Below are 19,027 nucleotides of genomic sequence, written 5' to 3' on the forward strand. Positions count from 1 at the left end.
GTTTGGGGGGGTCGGGGTGGGGCATTGGCCTCGCCCTTAGTTTGTTATTCTCCGCTATATCTTTCTCTCTTTTATCAGAGGCCCTGGGTTTTTTCCCATTTCATTCTGAAGTTAACTCCGTTTTCCTGAACCTTTTCTATCAGTGGGATGGAAGAAAATCCAGTTATCCTCACTCATTGGAAAGCCTGAGGAATTCTTGTCCCAAGGCTTGGTGCATTTTCCTACCTGGTACAGGATAATAAAATCAAAGAGGGAAAACCAATAAAACAATACACTCACCTTAACCCCTGTTATAAGCCCCTCTGATTTTATTTTTGTCTACTAAAAATCAAATGGTAAGTTTATTTTATTAAAGAGAAATAATTTCACGATATTCTACTGTATTTTAAAATTAAAGCTTCTTGTTAAACAACTTTTCTATCACATTCTGCTTTGTTCCATCTGTTTCTATTTGAACATAACTGAAACATGTAATTTCTCTTTAATCTGACCTCAGGAAAATTTATATTCCTTTAATGTGCCTAACATGTTCCAATTTATATCATATTTATCTCCATACATGTATTATTTCTCCCCAAATGCATTAATCGTAAGTTCCTTGAGGGCAGGGACTATACCTACTTCATCTTTGTATTTTCCCCCAAATCCAGCACAATGTAGCACAGAGTAGCTATTTAGCAAATATTTGTGAGTGAATGAATGAATGAGTGAACGAACTTGTCTGTGCACTTAGGAGGAATCTTTTAGATTGTATGGATTCAACTTTACATTAAAAGAAAACTGAAATATTTAATCACTTAACTTTTAGCACCATGTACTTTGTTATATATTATGTGGTGACATTCTTAAATTCTCTGGCTGAATTCTCTATCCACACTGAATCCTCAGTTCAACAAAACTGCTATGATCAGTTGCTGCAAAAATCATCTGTCTATGGGGACAGCCACATGTGTGAATAATAACTCATTTTATATAGATTTGTTTTTCTTAGCAGGTTTGCTCTAAAAGATTCAGAATTTTGCATTTGTGTGGTGACTAATAAAATCTGGCTAATGTTCACATCAACCAGAGGGACTGAGTAATGTCCGGTCTTCCAAAGGTTAAGTGAAGGACAAATTTCAACGACATTGTTACTAGTGAAGACATTCAGGAAAAATCATCAGACCCATCTGCTTAGTAACAGGCTGATTACAAACCTAAAGAAATCCCTTTCCCTTTTGTTTCTCTTTCCTGTTAGATATTAGCTATGGTGCAGCTAAGGATGCTCTCAGGGAAAGCATGGCGGGCCAGAAGTCAAGAGAACCAAGTTTCCATTCTTGTTTTGCCAATTACAGTGTCATTAGGGACATCCATGTAACTTTCTGCACCTCCTTTTTCCCACTGATGTAAATGGAATCCCCCTCATCATCCTCTCTCCTATCTGAACCCAAATCAGTTTTTGGTGGCAGTTGTGAACAACTGGATCTGAGGCTCCTCCACATTTTCCAGGCCAACGAAAGTCTTGGCAAAAGCTGGCCATTTTGTCACAGTCTTTGCAAGGATGTTTGAATATGTTTGGAGTGTAGGTTTAAAGATTTTTTTTGTTGTTGTTAAAGAGTAATCATATAAAAGGGAAGAATGGCGAGTTAGAAAATGGAATGCTGTCAGTCCACGTGACCAAATGAGAAGATAGATGGAAAACAGCCTGAAAACCTGAAAAGTACTGTATAACAGCTAGTTAGTATTAGTAGTATTATTGCTATTGTTATTTACTGTTATTGTTGTTAAGCAAAGTGCAGATGAAACAAGGAAAAGGAGTTCTTATTCATCTTGCTGTATACATTTGCAAGGAAATGTAACTAAAGATATGGACCTTTAGACCTTTATAGAACAGACTGTACCATAAAAAACTCCATGGATACCAAACCAATGATCTGGTCCTTCAAGTCACCTCTGAGAGAGGCAGTGTAGTCCGCGGTAAGCCTGGCACATTGGGAGGCTGAGGCCCTGGGTTCTAATGCTGGCTTGGCTGCTTCCTACTTTTGTGACCTGGAGCAAGTCACTCGCCCTTTCTAGGCCTCTGTTCCCTTGTTAGAAAAGTGAGAGGCTTCCAAGGTTCCATCCAGCTCTCTATGTCAGCCTGAGATGATCTGGTAACCATGGGAGGCATGGCTTGGAACAGGATACGTAGGCCAATGTAGGGGATCAGGGTGGGCATCTGATCAGGGGATTGTACACTGCCTGAAACCCATGTCCCAGGGGGCTGAAGAAACTAAGGCAAATAGTCTGGGGATTTGGAGGTGTGAGGACAAGCCCTGTGGCCCTAATGTCTTTCAGCAGATAACTGTTTAGAGTGAAATTTCCTCAGTCTACACACAAAGGAGAATGCTCAGTTATTTGGACAGTTTACAGTGAAGTTTAGTCACAAAAGTAATGTGTTACCAATCTATTTGGTGCTTTGATGAGGTCAAGTTTACATCGCCCTCACAAAGATGCAAAGCACTGATGGGGCCCTGTTTTCTGGCTATGATCCTCCATAGATCCATGTGTTTGGACAAAAGTCCTCTCAAAGATCCAGAGCAGTAAACAGTGCATTGTCTCGTGGCAAGCTTCTTCACACTTTCCAATTGCAGTTTAATGTCTTTACCATGGAACAAATGTTTTCCACAATGAAGAAATTAATAAAACCACAACACTTACATAATATTTACATAGTTCTTATTATGTGCCAGGCACTGTGCTAAATGTTTTCCAATTATTATCTCATTTGCACCTCACAACCACCCTGGGAGGTAGGGGCTATTATTCTCCCCATTTTACAGATGATGAAACTGAAGCAAACAGGGGTTAAGCCGCTTGCCCAGGGTCACGCAGCTAGTCAGTGTCTGAGGCTGGATTTGAACTCAGGTCTTCCTGATTCCAGGCACGGCGCTCTATCCCACCACAGTACCACCTAACCGCCCCATATATTTGAACATACAATAGGCCACACCAGATCTCCCTAAAATATACTCCAGTGTTCCACTGGATTATGATCTCATTGATTTGGGTACTCTCCCCAACAAGGTAGATATTACCTTATCCCTGCCTGCCTATCCTGTGTAACTTTGTCACAGCAGGTCTCCCCAACATGCTGAGGGTCTTCCTCAAGTTCTCTTGGCGTCACAAAGATCTAGGGGAGTGCCTATACCTCTCTGGCTTTGCCTGGCTCTCACCACATGACCATCCCATCTTCTTTATACGCATACATTTCTTTTATGACATCCTTTATTCTACTTTCTCCTTCATTTGCAAATTGTTCACACTTCCTAAAACACAGGCTCTTAGATTTGGGGCTAGAAGGGACCTCAGAAGTCAGCTTGTGCCTCTACCTCATAAGAGAGATGACAAACATGAAGCCCAGAGAGGCCAGAGCATTTTCCAGGCTATCCAGGTCAGATGGAGCAGAATTAGTATTGGAATCCAGTTGCTTCTGACTCTGACTGTGACACCCTTTCCGTTATACCACACAGCCTCTAGTCCATATACTGACTTTTACTTGCCATTACGCATTAGCTGACTAGGTAGAGATTATCACCGTCTTCTTTCTACATCATTCTGTCTCTGTCTTTTGGTGTATGACTAAACACACTGGGTTTTTTATGATCTAAAATCTAAAAAACCCAGAAAACTCTCCAAAAATTCAAATCAATTGTATTTGTTTTGGAGATAAACTTACTTAGGTCCTACTAGGGAAGTTAGGTGCCTGACTGTTTTCTCAAACTCACGCAGGCCACACTGAACATGTTTCATCTTTAAAGAAATTCTCTTTAATTCTATAAAAAAAGGGAAACTGTTGCACTTGATTATGTTTCAGTATTTCCAGACACGTTGGATTTTCTCACTGTAGCTACTGCTTCACGCATCAGCATGTACTTGTAATGAGGACTGTACTCGCCGTGCACAGAGACTCCCTGATTTCTTCCAGCTGATTCTGTGTGACTCAGCACTCGGGCCCTTAGGGGGAACGGACTTTTTCAACTGTTCAAGGCTAAAAGGCTTTGTTGCTTTACAATGATGCTTTTTTTTTCTGGAAATAGAATGAGAAGGGTTATTTTAGTATATAGCCAATAATCTGTGATTAACTGTCACACTCTCATAAGTACCATATGGAGGAGAGCCCAGGCAAAAATCTGGGCCCCTCTCACTTGTCACGTGACCTTGGATAAGTCTGATTTTACCTCCGTGGGCTTAATTTCTTTTAAATGAAGAGGTTGAACTAGATGCTCTATGGGAATATTTTCCAACCCACACTATACTATAAATTCTCTACTGCCACTCTGCCCTATGTGGAAGGTATTTCCTTGGTGCCTCAGGGCCACTGACCAGGAGTCAGAAGTTAAGGGCAGAATACAGAGAATTTCTAATGGTTTCAGTTTTTGAGAAAGGCCTATGGTAGTAAAATGTGCTGGAGGTTTGTCTTGGGCCATGGACTGGCAATTAGGAAATGGTGATCTAAGGGGCCCCAATCAGCCCTCACACTCCATCACAGTTCTAAGTTGCTGTTCTTTGTTATTGAAATCATACACCTGAGGATTTGAAAGTGTTTATAATTTTGTTTGTTTTCTGGTGGAGCCCTAAACAAGACACAGACAGCTTCTGCTAACCTCTGCTGATGGTCAGGAACAGCAGTGTGCATCATCTCCCTCCAACACTCAGGCCTGCAGGACATTCTCAGAAATCTCTTTGGCCTTTGAGGGTGGACTTTATTTTTGAAGCAGCCAAATGTCATTCTGAGAGCTAATTTTGCTAAATAACGTCAGCGAGTTAATCTCAGGAATGATGACTGTGGTGGGAGGTCTGGGGGTGATGGGGAAGGGGAAGATCACCATGTGACTACAGTGAGGAGACATGTAATATATATGTGTGACTCTGGCTCTGAAGGCAATTCCAGATGTGGTGCTTCAAAATTCATAGCAATGACAACCTCTCTGGGATAAATGTACTTACCCAACCCCTGGCAGGTGGCCACTCTGAAGGAAAAGGCTCATTCAGTGTTCTGCTAGGTTTGTAAAAAGAACAATCTGCACAGTCACAGCTTATTAACTCATAGAGGACAAGGATCCTGTTTCATACCACTTCCCCAACAGTTCCTAGTATAGTACTTAGCATGAGCTAAGTAAAAATTTGTGTAATTAATTTATAAAGAGGGAGGAGATAGAAGGAAGGGCAACAAAGAAAGAAGAAGGAAAGAAGGGAGGTACAGAAAGCAAGGGAGGGAGGAAGAGAAGAAAAGAAAGGGCAAGAAATTGAGGAAGGAATGGCAATAAAGAAAAAGAAAGGGAGAGAAAGAGGGAAGGAGGAAAGACGAATGGAAGGGCAAGGAAGGAAGAGAACGAGGAAGAGGGAAATAAGAAAGCAAGAAAAGGCACCTTTCCACACAGTCAGAAAGCCTGGAGCAGTGGTTGGACGCAGGGGCATCATGTCCTCCAACAGCGTATAACAATCCGTTGTACGTTGCAACACCAACACCACCGCGTCTTTTTGACATTGATGCACATGTACTCCATTTGTTGGTGTGAGGGTCAAAACACTCCATAGACTTTAAACAAGAGCTTCCGTCTCGCCCGCCAACAGCATATAATCTAGAAAAGGAAAGAGAGAGAAAGAAAGACTGTACAAGGTTCTCTATTTCCTAAGTTGAATGAACAAGGAAGGAGCCATGGAAAATTACTGAAATACTATAAATACAGACTCTGCTTAATAGTGGCACTGAGCTTTGAAGGAGACAGGGCAGGTCAGATGCTATGAACTGAGTCATGTAGTCAAGTCCTCTCCCATCCCCCAGCCAGTGCCTGAAATCCCACCATTAGAGTCATGTCTTTTTTGGTTCTTGAAGGACTTAAATTTTCAAGAATTTATTCATTATTTAAATGCCAATACTCTACCTTCTTGCAGATCAGTATTCTGTGGGGGAAAATGCCCAAGGTGGAACTGGGAGAAGCATGTGAAAAGGAGGCCACTAAAGACAAACTTCACCTGCTACACAATTTTGCCTCCTAGCAGGACAGCCCAGCCTGGCAGGACAGCCACTGCTGCTTTGGAGAACTTCCTTCTCTTGCGGATCAGTGGCTGAGAAATATCAAGGCATGCATCTTTTCCTGGACATCATATTAATCTAACACAGAGACAACATGGTAGAGGGACCAGAGCTCTGATCTCGGAGTTCAGATCCTGCCTCACACACTGGGCAAGTCATATACTCATTCATTCATTCATTTGTTCATTCACTCAACAACCATTTTGTTAAGCACCTACTATGTGCCAAGCAGTGTGTTAAGTTCCTTGGACAAAGGGACAAAACCCAAAAGGTCAAGCAGCTTATAGTCTATTGGGAGAAACCTCATGTACACAGACATAGAAATCCAAAATATCTACAAGGAAGGCCAAACTGGAACCACACACAAGCAGCACAGCTTTCAAAGCTAATGGCAATCAGCAGATACTACAGAGTTGCAGTTGTTTTTTTTACAGCAATTGGGGTTAAATGACTTGCCCAGGGTCACACAGCTAGTAAGTGTCAAGTGTTTGGTCTGAGGCTGGATCTGAACTGAGGGCCTCCTAACTTCACTTCACCACCTAGCTGTCCCCAGAGCTGCAGTTTTAAGTACAAGTCTCTTTTGACCTATATATATAAAATAAAATGCCCATTTTATGTAGTATTTGTTAAGTTTGGAATAAAAATAAAATTTACAAATATAAAATAAATACAAAATGACTGGGGAGGAGCAGACCCCAGTAAGTGGAATCATTAGGAGAGGCCTCGTGGAGGGGGGTGGCATGAGGGCTAAGCCTCAAAGGCAGCTGGGGACTCTAAAAGGGGGAGTAAGGGCATTATGGCTAAGGAGCTCAGCCTGTGGAAAGGCATGGAAATGGGACATAGACTGTCGTGAACAGGGAATGGCAAGCAGGCCAGTCTGGATGAAATGCAGAGAACATGAAGGGGTGTATGTGATAGGAAATGTAATAGAATTCTATCTATCTACCCATCGGTCTATCTGTCTATGGCTGGAAAGTTAGGTTAGCATCAGATTGTATAGGGTTTTAAATACCACATAGAAGGGGGAGAAGGGGGGGGAGAGAGAGAGAGAGAGAGAGAGAGAGAGAGAGAGAGAGAGAGAGAGAGAGAGAGAGAGAGAGAGAGAGAGAGAGAGAGAGAGAATGTGTGTGTGTGTTTTCTCCCAAAGGCAATGGAGAGCCACTGAAATTTCTTGAGTAGAGGTGTGACATGGTCAAAGCTGTGCTTATTGGTAATGTCGCTTAGGCAGCTCTGCAGAGGATGAATTGGAAAGGGGAGAGATTTGAGACAGGGCGACTCATTAGCAAGCTAGCCCAATAGTACAAGCAAGAGGCTATAAGGACCTGGGGGGTGGGGCTGTGAATGAGGAGAAGGGGAAACCTTAAAGCACTATATACATGTAAGCTCTCAGTATAACAATATAATGCCAAAATTCTATTACATAATATTATATATTATTAATATGATGATCTATTGTTATTATCATAACATAAGAACATAGGTGAACTTTAAAACTGGCTTTGCCCCTGAAAACTGTATTGACTTGAGCACTTCTTCTGCGACTTTAAAACACCACACAGAGAAGCAAAGGTGGGGTGATGGACATGTCCACCTCAAAGCCTGGAAGATCTGGGTCCAGCCCACAGCTCTGACCCACTGGGTTTGCTAGGGCTGTGTAACCCTGCAACTCTCAGGACTAGCCATTGCAGAGAAAGTGCTGAGCTGCACTGGGGGGAGTCTGGCAGAGGAAATTCCTCACTGGAAGGCCTCTACCAAAGAAATCACAGGTGCAGGGCTAGCCCTGTTCTTCCAAACCTGTCTCCTCCTTCCCCCCGAGAGAAAATAGAACTTCAAATTTGGGTTTCACCCTGGAAAATTTACTGACTTTGGTGATTTTACTATGAACTTTAAAATACCACACTTGATAGACCTGTGAATTTAATTTTAACTTAATCTCACATCGACAAATAGAACAAATGCTTACAAAATCACAAAAGTCTTTAACTGGCCTTCATGCTAAGTTGAGAGCAACTGAAACACAGCAGCCAATGAGTCCGACTTGGTGATCTCAGCATGTTCCTTCCTGGGTAGTAGATGGTGTTACCAACCCCACTGGGTAACCATTTGAAAGAGAACTTTTGACCTGAGCCACTGTAGGGCTGAGACTCTTTCCTCTTGAACACAAAACCCTCATGTTTGTGCTGGGGAAGGCACCAAAAGACAGAGCTTGGCCTAAATGTCATGGTGAGCCTGTACCTCTGCTGTGCCCACCAGCTCCACACCAAAGCCAGATGGGCAGCCATTAACACAGTGTGATTCAAGAAGGGCTGAAATGCAGCAGCCAGCCTGCCCTAGGTACTTAAATGGAAGGGGTGGCTCTAAAAGGTACCGGGTAAAGCGTACATGTTACAGTAGGCCATGAATACCTATGAAACTTTGAGCGTGGGCTTATACCCTGTCAGGGATTATTACTGAGGAGGGATAGGTTTTGATCAGAGGTAGAGGTAAGAGGTCCAGGTAAAGTCAACCAAGGTAGAATGTTAGTGGACACTGTGAGGGGGGAAATTCCAAGAAGAGAGAGGGGTTACTGAAAGGGAAGGTGTTTATGCCAGAGCTAGTAGAACCATGACTAAGAATGCTTTTGACCAGGGCGAGTGGCATGAAGTGCCCTCAGATAAGGGGTGTGTGTGTGTGTGTGTGTGTGTGTGTGTGTGTGTGTGTGTGTGTGTGTGTATAAGGACCTCACTGGTAGCTTCCTATGTTAACTAACAAGTTGCAAAGCCTGGTGCCAAAAGAGGACAAGTATTATCAGCACCTTCTAAATTCTGTGCCCTGGGTCAAAGCCCAGGCCACCCCACCCTATTTATGACTTTAAGAGCTGGTCTGGAGGCCCAGCACTGAGCTTGGCCCAGTGGAAAAACACAGATTGGGAAAGGAATGGGCAGATCATACAGGAGATTTTTATATGGCAAAAATAGGAACTGTTCTATAAATTGTTCAGTCAAACATCTGCTTCAAATAATTGTTCTTTCATAATGGCAATAGGTTCCTAGTCTAATGTCACTTGAAGATAAGCAAGATGGTTCTTTCCTTATGAGTACCTTGTTGGTGGGTACTTTATATAAAGGACACATATACTGCACGACCCAAGAGGCAGTGAGATAGCGTAGAAAGAACACTGGATTCGGATTCAAGAAGGCCTGGCTTCACATCCCAGCTCAGATACTTGCTAGCTTTATGAACTTGGTCACTTAACTTGTCTGAGCCTCATTTTACTCATCTGTGAAATGGGAATGATATTCTCATATATCACACATGATTTTCATGAGGACCAAATTATTATCATTAGGGCTGAAGATAGGGTATTAAAAGAAAATAGTGTATTAACATCATGACCGGTGGTGTTACATAATGGACAAAGCTAGTCTCACACTCAGCCCTGGGTTCATGCCCTGCCTCTATGGTCCTGAGCAAGTTACTTCACCGCTCAATTCCCACAGGCAACTCTCCAAAGACTAAAGTGCAAATTATCTGGTGATCTGCACTGGCAGACAGTTTCATCACAGGAGTCAGAATAAAAATATGTAACAGATAACAAAATATATAAAAACACACATACTGTACCATGTAGTCAACTTCACAAGTGCCATAGGAAAATGCACAATTATAATGCTACAGATTTTAACAATGCAGTGGCAACCTACATCGATGTAATTTCCATCATTTTTCCCATCAATTTTATTAGTACCTTAATAAAAACGTGGGCCTTGCAAAGTTCAGCTTCTTTAAAATTTGGGGGAAAAAAATGAAAGAAAACAAAGATCTTGTTTGAAAGAATAGGTAGCCCACATGCATGTGACCCGGGAAAGGTTTCCTTACTTGCTGTTCAACGCTGCAACGCCCACTGTGCTCCGAGGAGTTGACATGCTAGCAACGTAATTCCACTGCCGTGCTTGAGGGTCCCATCTTTCTACAGTGTTAAGATAACTCCATCCATCATGGCCACCAACAGCATACATTGGTCCTTCGAGCATGGCTACCCCTAAAGGAGAAGAATGGTGTTAAAGTCTTCCCTAGATTCAACATTCCCCATGACTACTGTACTCCTTTTCAAGTAACCACCAGCTTCGGATTTGGTTTTCATTTCTCGGAGAATCTTCTGCTACTGATCTGAAGCTAAAGCTGTTCCTGTAACCCTGTAAAGTCTCCCCAACCTTTAGGTATAATCAGTGTCTCATGGAAGAGCATCATTGTTGAAACTGTGAAGCCAATGAAGGCTGTAGAATTACCTTTTCTGGGAATGTCAATATGTAGAGGACACTTTTTTCCCCTATGACAATGAATTACATGGGAGAAGTGGTATAAAGGATGTCATCAAATCAATGTATAACTGAAAAAGACGGCTGGTCCTGTGGTGAGAGGGAGGGATAAACAGTAGACGTGGGCATCCTTGCAGGGCCAAGAGAATTGAAGGAAACTGCTTCCTCCCCCTACCTGTTGCATGGATCCCTACAGCAAATTTACAGGAGGCTGTGGACAAGACTTGCCCTGGTTGGGCAGGAATGTCTGGACTGTGCTCACTGGAAGGAAGGAATGGCCATGTTTTTTTATAGGTTCAGAGCTTAGATATGGCCTTGTCTATAAGTAGCGTCTGCGTGAACTCATCTATGTTGTAAAGATCCATCTGATATTGGGTCCTAGCAATGGTGGTTCTCCTTCCCTTTGCAGATCTTGAGTGTTAGCAAAAGAAGAAGGTATTGGGTTCATGGAGACACCTCAGGGGACAGTTAATTTTCTAGGCTTTGCTAGGAGATTTCCCACTTAGCTCCTTCTGATGGCCCTCCCTGTACTGCTTCTCTTCACCACTCCGGGAATTAATAGTGTTGGTTTATTTGCTTCCTTCCTCTTTTAAATCTTAGCCAGTTTTGTTGGTAAGTCACTATCACCTCATCTATATCCTCACTGACATTAATTAGGACATTTCTTTCATTCACTCTTGTTTCCCTCTAGCATAAGCTATACCTCCACAGATACAGTGAAATTGAGGTCCGAGTAATTAGTATATTCTACGACTCAGGTAGCCAATTAAGACAATTCAGATCAAATGGAACTGTCTGGTATATAAGGGGATGAGTAGCAGACCCTGAGTCAAGAGATCTGGGTTCTAGTATCAATCTTGCTATTCAGTCTGAGACTATGGATAGGTCACTTAAGATGCCTTGGCCTCACTCCTCTGTAAAATGTGGGATGGGGTCGGTCAGATTACCCTGCCAACAACTGAGAGAGGAAAGCTTCAGCAGGCAGGGACCCTGGGGGAAAGCTCTCAGTAATATGAGACAGCAAGCAAGATCACTGCAAACATGATAGAAGGGCATGGGCATAACACAGACTGGAGGGGAAGCTGGCACACCTGAGATTCTTTCTCCCCCTCTCACCATAAAGGGCAACTTGGGACCAGAAAAGCTGTCTGCAAGAGGTTCACTGCAGCCCCAATTCTAGAATTCTAAAATTTTTCACAACTGCGAGACTTCTCCCCTGAAATTATCGTCTTAGCTCTTTGTTGTTGTTCCTACGTATGGACAAAACCCTGTGATTCTGTGATTTTCTGTCCTGATAAATTAGCTTTTCATTGAGTTCTTCCTCAGGTAATTATTTAGGTTAGAAGTACTTAGACTAAGTAATGACTAACTTCTGTCTTTAATGAATAATTAGATGCTTGATAAGCAAAAATATTTAGTCAGGCAAAGCTGGAATATTTGCATAGGATAAAGGTAAAGTTTCATATATTCTGAAACAGGAAATCAATGATACATTGACTTTTTTTATACTGCAGACAGGGAGCCTCTTTCTGGGGAAGACATGGTAAGGCTAGCATTATGATCACCAGTATCGAGCCCCATGCTAATGATGCCTTAAATAGCCCTCTTCCTAATGAGTAACATTGGTGTTAAAGCCTGAATATAATAGGATTAGCCTATTACTTTTGTTTAAGAAGACATGCTTTGACCTGTGGCATAAATGAATACAGTAAGTGAGGAGAAAACTATCATATAAGGGAGAAAAACAGGAAATTTTGTCAAGTATGGTATTGTGGAAAGATCACTCATTGGAGTTAGAGTAAATGACTTGAGTCTCAGGCCTAACTCTCCTACATGTTGTGTGACTTTAAGCTAGTGCTCGCCCTCTCTACATCTCAGTTTCTCCATCTGTAAAACATGTGAGTTAGACTAGATGATTGTGAAAAGGATTCTATATCTTATGTGAGACTTTGACATCTCTCATTTCTCAATCCTAAACCATATTTTCCATCATATTTTAAATTTTGCCATCCTCTCCCGCACCCAGCTTTGTACTGATGTCACCTTCCTTTGAACGAGATTTCTCTCACAAGGTTCCATTATATAAATGAGCCATTTCTCAAGATGCACTAAATGAGTTGCTTTGCAATGATTATGAAAATAAAGGTTCTGACTGAGCATAACCCGAAGTTTACAAAAGGCTCAGGCTCGCTTATTTGGAGTAAAATGTCACCTTAAGTCTCTGAATGGTTTTACATTTAATGCTTTTCAGTGGTTCTGATGGACACAGGAAGCTCATGGACCCAGAATGGAAAAAGATATCCTGGAAAATATACAGTTAAATGCTTCCTCCACCCCCTCCCAGGCCTAAGGATGTGGGTCCACATCGCAGCAGTCCAGAAATAAGTTTCCCTTCCCAGAAATTCTGGGGAAGCTGAGACAGTTCTTACAATGACTAGGGCTTTTGTCCCATCTAGCCTTATACTGGAATGGACTCAAAACCACCCCATTTATCCCCACCCCACGGGGGGGGGAGTGAGGATAACTCAAAGTTCCTTCCAACTGCAGCAATTTTCCTAAATAAGTTCTGGTCTAATTTTGCATTCTAGCAGCTTTGCTGAAACACAGATTGGGCCCTGTGGGGAAGGGAACAAGGTGACATTTACCTAGAGATAGCTTCCTCCCCACCTACCTTTTTTCCCATGACAGACTTCTGAAATTCATTGATTTTCATTGTTTCAAGTCTGTCAGTATGTCCCTCCTCAAAATTTCCATTGGGAACTGGAACCAATAATGATGATGTTAGCACACAAGGCTAACAACTATGTTCTAGGCAAGCTATGGAATGTTACATCTTGTTTTTGCTGTATATGGTACTTGGTGGGGGGAGAGATATTATTTGACTTGGGTTTTTGAGAAGCAGTGTGACAGTGAGCCAGGCTCAGACTCAAGAAGACCTGGGTTCAAGTCTTATCTCTGACACATACTGGCTGCGTGACTGTGGCTAAATCAAGTCAAGTCAATAAGCATTTATTAAGCACCTACTGTGTGCCAGGTACACTGCTAAGTCACTTGATCTCTAAAACTCTAGGCAACTCTCTGTGTAACTCTCTAGGTTACACAGTAGGTGCAGTTTTACTACATCAGTGGAGACAGTTGTCTCACCAAGAATTCCCTATATTAGTGAAATCCCAGATCTGGCAAAAAAAAAAATAGCCTAAGTTTTCTTGGAGGAAGAAATTAGCTGACCTCTCCATTAAAGTCCTGTTCCAGTAGCTTATCTGTGCATAAGACTGTGCCAATGGAGCACAAGCTCTGTAAGGTCCTAAACAAGTTGGAAAGGCTTCAAGCATAGGCCTGGTGATGGACCATGTGTCCACTGACTGAGGACCAGGTTTGTTAAATTCAGAGGTGTTCAGCACCAGGTGTTGACTTATTTAGGTCAGGCAACTCACAAGGGTATAGAGGAGTTGTGATCTGCACTGGAGAAGAGAATGCTCATATCTAGGAAATGACAGATTCTTAATCTTGGGTTTGTTATTTGACTCACGACCTGTCCAAATTCTTGTAATGACCAGCAGCATCATGGTCAGGCTCTACTATATGCTCATTCCTGTTTTCTGGACAAAATAGACTACATTTAGTGTATTTAACTTACCCAAACCATGTCTATGAGTTGACATGGGAGGCATAATGGACCAGATTTTGGCCACTGGATTAAAACATTCCACGGTGTTCGAAGTTTTTAGACCATCTCTCCCGCCCACAATATAGAGCTTGTTGTCAATGACTGCAACTCCAAACTGCAATCGCCGGCCATTCATGGTACCAACTTGTATCCAACTGTTTGTACGAAGGTCATATTTTTCAATTGTGGTGGTGCCTGTTAAAAGAAGACCCTCATAACTATCACCTGTGCTTTAAGAATGGCATTTGTACATTTTCCTCCCTGATGCTTATGTAGCATACAACTTCTCATATAGTAATAAAAATCTAAGAAACCAAAGCGAATCACTCCACTCTATGGGAGGGTGCCGGGGAAGCTCCAGTCCAGGCAGAATTAGAAATGACGAGTCTGGCAGAATATACCTAACGTCCTGGCAGCAGCTCTGCCACGAGGATTCCTAGCATCCTGACAGATGTGCCTAGTTGGTAGAGCTCTATGGACACTAATAGGATGCCACTGACCAGCTGGCAAAATCATAGTGGCTGAAGCTCTAGGAACAGTCAGAAGGAAGTTTTCTCTTATTTCTAACCACCGGTCAGTGCTTCCTCTGTTCCAGCATGCTCTTGGCAGCTCAGGAATTCTTTGGAATGCTACTTTAAATATTAGCTGTTTCGAGTGTGTCAATATGTCCCAGTAACAGCCACATTGTGTGATGGTCAGCTATGACTGACTTAGCTCTTCTCAGCAATACAATGATCCAAGACAATTCCAAAAGACTCACGATGGAAAATGCTGTCCACACCCAGAGAAAGAACTGATGAACTCTAAATGTGATCGAAGCATACTATTTTCATTTTCTTTTTTTCCTTTTGGTCTGTTACTTCTTTCACAACTATGACTAACATGGAAATATATTTTATGTGATTACACATATACAACCTATATCAAATTATTTACTATTTTAGGAAGAGGGGAGGGAAAGGAGAGAGAAAAATTTGGAACTCACAATTTTGTAAAAATGAATGTTAAATATGACTAATGTGGAAATATGTTTAACATGATTGTACATGTATAACTTATATCAGATTGCTTACTGTTCTGGAGAGGGGTGAGAAAAGGGGGGAGGGAAAAACATTTGGAACTCAAAGTCTTACAAAAATGAATGTTGAAACTATCTTTACGCATAATTGAAAAATACTATTAAATGCAAAAAATTAATGTTAAAAATTGTCTTTACATATAATTGGGAAAAATTAAGTACTATTAAGAAATAGAGGAGTAGATAGGTAGCACAATGGATAGAGCACGGGCCCTGGAGTCAGGAGGACCTGAGTTCAAATCTAGCCTTAGGCACTTGACATTTACTAGCTATGTGACCCTCAGCAAGTCACTTAACCCCAACTGCCTCGCAAAAAAAAATAATAAAACAAAAAAAAAAACACAAAAAAAGAAAAACAAAAAAAAAAAGAAAACAAAAAAAAATACGTCATGTGAGACAAAAAAAAATGTCCTTCCTCAAAGTTTCCATTGGGAAATGAAACCGATAATGATGTTAGGATGCCAGACTAACAACTATGTTCTACTAACAACTATGTTCTAGGCAAACTATGGAATCTTATGTTATCTTCATGTTATGGTGGAAAAGACCCCAAACTTGAAGCAGAAGGCATGAGTTCAAGCCCTTATCTATTGCTTATTAACTGTATAATTGCACCTCTCTAGATCTCTTCATTTTGTAACATGAGGATAATAATCCCTGTATTTCTGGCCTTCTAAGTTTGTTCTGAGTCCATGGAAATGTGAGCTAGGAGTAGTACAGTGGCTGCATGCTTCACTAATCTCCCATAGAACTCTTGTTCTCCTCTTTGCTGAGGGATTCTCTTCTTGGTATGTGGAACCTGGGTGTCTTGTCAGGACAGAAGCAGGAATCTGATTTGGGTCATGGTTGTATGGTCCTAGTAGTATTCTCTGGAGGAGTGGGTTAGCTCCCAGACATCCCAGTGGACAACACTGAGAGGGCCGGTCAGATGGTCAATGGGAGGGACCCTAATGGTAGAACTAACAAGCACAGACTGTCTGTGATGACCACAGGGCTATAGGCTAGTATTGGAGACAACTACTCAAGTCAACAAACATTTATTAGGCACCTACTATGATCCAGGCATTGTGCTAGGCCCTGGGGATACAAAGACAAAAAGGACATTGTCCCTCAAGGAGCTCACATTTTACTGGGGGAAAACAGAGAGAAGTAAATAAGAAATATATACAAAGTCATTCTGGGGAGGCTCAGCATTCCAGGAAATGGAAGCAGAGGAAGGAGAGCACTCCAGGGACGGGAGACAGTTTATGCAAAGACAGAAGCTACATTCAAGGGACAGTGAGTTGGCCAGTTAGGCTGAAACCTAGAGCACGTAGGGGGGAGAGCTGGGGAATTAGTTTGAGAAGATGGACCAGAGAAGCCAGATTGTAAAGGATGTTAAAACCCAAACAGAGGAGTTAGTATTTTATTCTGGAAGCAGTAGGAGGGTCACAGGGCAGTTCTTGCTGCTGAGTCTTACGAGAGGGTTCATTAGTGCCCACTGGTCCTCTGGGAAATGCTTATTCAATCCAAATTTTAAGCCTTAATTAAGGGTTTTTGCCCATACTGAGTCACTGAAAGCCCACTAAGCTAAATCAGTGCCTTGCACACAGTAGGCATCTAATAAGGTTTGTTGAATTGATACTGTACGACCAGAACCTATGGCTAAATATATACCCTTCCATTAACATTTTAATGACCTCTGTCCATTTAGTGCAATGATTTCTGGGCTGCTTTGTGTTTTAAAGACAAATAATTAGTGAGCCGGGACTAAAATTTGAGATCAAAGGGACCTCCAGTGTTGGTCCTCCCCCTGGCCCACGACTATATTGCAAGGGTTATAATTAGGAGGGTAGAGTTCTGAGGCATTTAGTCCTTTATATACTAATAGAGGGCTTCTTTCTTCTCATTTACTGGGCTACAGCCATTGACCGCCATAGAAAATTGGACAGCTCCCTGCTAGGCATTCAGTTGCCCCTGATCTTTTGTTAGTAAAAGCTAATTTAGGCCCTTGTGCCCTAAGATGTGGAATGGGGCTGCCTTGGGAAGGAGTGGGCTCTGTGACCCTGGGAGGTCTTCAGGAGACTTTTTTCATTTCATTTTATTTTTAATTAGCAAACATTTCTTTACTCTCTCTTCCATTTCCCCCAATTTTTGAGTTACATCTTTTTTTTTTCCATGAACAAAAATCTGCTTTCTCTTCCACTCCTCCTCCCATTAAAAAAATACAGAACCCTTGTAACAAATATGCATAATCAAATAAAACCAGTTCCTGAATCGATCACGTCTCCCGGCGTCCATCACCTCTGTCAGGAAGTGGGTAGCATGTTTCATCATTGGTTTTCTGGAATTCTGATTGGTTATTGTGTTGATCTTTTAAAAAGGTGTCTCCCTTTATAGTGTTATCCAGCTCATGCTGAAACAAGAGTCTCTACTTGCTTGGATACCTTCAGTGAAGGAGAAAGCATTCCCTCCCAAAGCAGAGCATTCCAGGTGGCACCTTTAAGGTTTTCCTGACATAAAGTGGAAACTGTCTTCTAAATGACACCCACCCACTCCTCATATGCTAATCTCCCAAACACTTGAAGATAGCCAATGCTGGGCAGGTAAATGCTTAGGGGAAAAAATGTATGCAAGGTGGACTTCTTAGTTTAATCTTCATTATTAGTAGGATTAACAATTGGCAAGGAGCATGCTCTAGCACATTCCTGAAGACAGCTAACATTTCCCCTCCCTGAGTCTAGATGGTACAGGAATTCAAGTCAAGTTCATTGGCCTAGAGTTTGCAGGCTTTGGTCTCTTCTCTTTTTTGAAAATGAGGACATCTGCCCTTCTCCATTCCTGTGCTCAGTAATCTTTCAAAGAACAATGACAGGGACTTCACTATCAGATTCCCTCAGTTCTTTCGGCACCTCCAGATAAGGAGAAAAAATGCTTTGTGTTGAGATGAGCTTTCCTCAACTGCCTCCAGGAAAGTATGCTGTGCTCCTGATGCTATACTTCTCGCCTCAGGCCATGGTCTCATATTCTTTCCATTACCTGCCCTAGCTTCTCTCTGAGTTAGTGCTTTTTTGAGAGGTGGGAACACTGCATATACTGGCTGATATGGTGGTTAGTTAATAACAGCATTTACATAGCACTTTAAGGATTGCAAAGCACTTTACACATGTTATCTCATTTGACCCACATAAGTACCGTGTCAGGTTATTATTATCCTCATTTTATAGATGAAAAACTGAGGCCTAGAGAGGTTAAGTGACTCGTTCAGAGCATGCAGCTAATAAGTATCTGACGCTGGATTTGAACTCTGGTCCTCTTTACTCTGAAGTCCAATGCTTTATTTGGCTAGCTATTTGCATGGGACTGTGTCTTTCCTTTCCTTTTTATTCTTTATTATAAGGGATAGCTGTCTGGATTGGGAGACGGAGAAAGAGATATTGGGAAATGTAGGTGATGTAAAAACAAAAGCTATCAATAAAAATTTTTTAAAATTTAAATATCTAAGTTGGTGGATACATTCCTGTACAACCTCATCAGTGTATTTAGGCAATTCCCCCTCTTCAGCCTCAATAGAACTGGTTCTCTTTGTATCTTTAGAAATTCATTCTTAGGGGCTTCCCATCCCACTTCCCCTATACAGTATAAAGTTGTGTTCTGGGTAGCCTACTGATTCTTTCTCTGAGCTCTCTGAAATTTGCTTCCATGAAACTTAGGGTGCATATGACAGCAGGCCCAGGTTTCTTTTCCTCTCCTATCACATTTTTTAAAAAAAATTATTTATTTTTAACATTTTTTTTAGTTCCAAATTCTCTCCCTTCCTCCAGCCCTTCCTCCGTCCACTGAGAAGGCAAGCAATATGATAGCCATCCCACATATGAAGTCATGCAAAAAACATTTTTCCATATTGGCCATGTTGCAACAAAAGAAAAATAAAGAAAGGAAAAAAA

At 41.8% G+C, this 19,027-nt stretch overlaps 1 protein-coding gene across 2 annotated transcripts in view; it reads right to left on the minus strand.

Moving 5' to 3' along the window:
• KLHL4 (kelch like family member 4) overlaps positions 1 to 19,027 on the minus strand; it is a 186,863-nt gene that overhangs the window by 4,350 nt on the left and 163,486 nt on the right. Inside the window, exons 7-10 of one of the 2 annotated variants that reach the window (XM_078147932.1) lie at positions 13,994 to 14,218; positions 9,917 to 10,079; positions 5,391 to 5,603; positions 3,917 to 4,048 (exon numbers count right to left, since the gene is read on the minus strand). In XM_078147932.1, the coding sequence (XP_078004058.1) occupies positions 3,917 to 4,048; positions 5,391 to 5,603; positions 9,917 to 10,079; positions 13,994 to 14,218 (733 nt within the window). The remainder of the gene's footprint in view (positions 1 to 3,916; positions 4,049 to 5,390; positions 5,604 to 9,916; positions 10,080 to 13,993; positions 14,219 to 19,027) is intronic. The other variant, XM_078147933.1, reaches the window with a different exon arrangement.

This window comes from Phascolarctos cinereus, unplaced genomic scaffold (genome assembly GCF_003287225.1).
Source record: "Phascolarctos cinereus isolate Bilbo 61053 unplaced genomic scaffold, phaCin_HiC Scaffold_8;HRSCAF=390, whole genome shotgun sequence".
Taxonomy (NCBI): Eukaryota; Metazoa; Chordata; class Mammalia; order Diprotodontia; family Phascolarctidae; genus Phascolarctos; species Phascolarctos cinereus.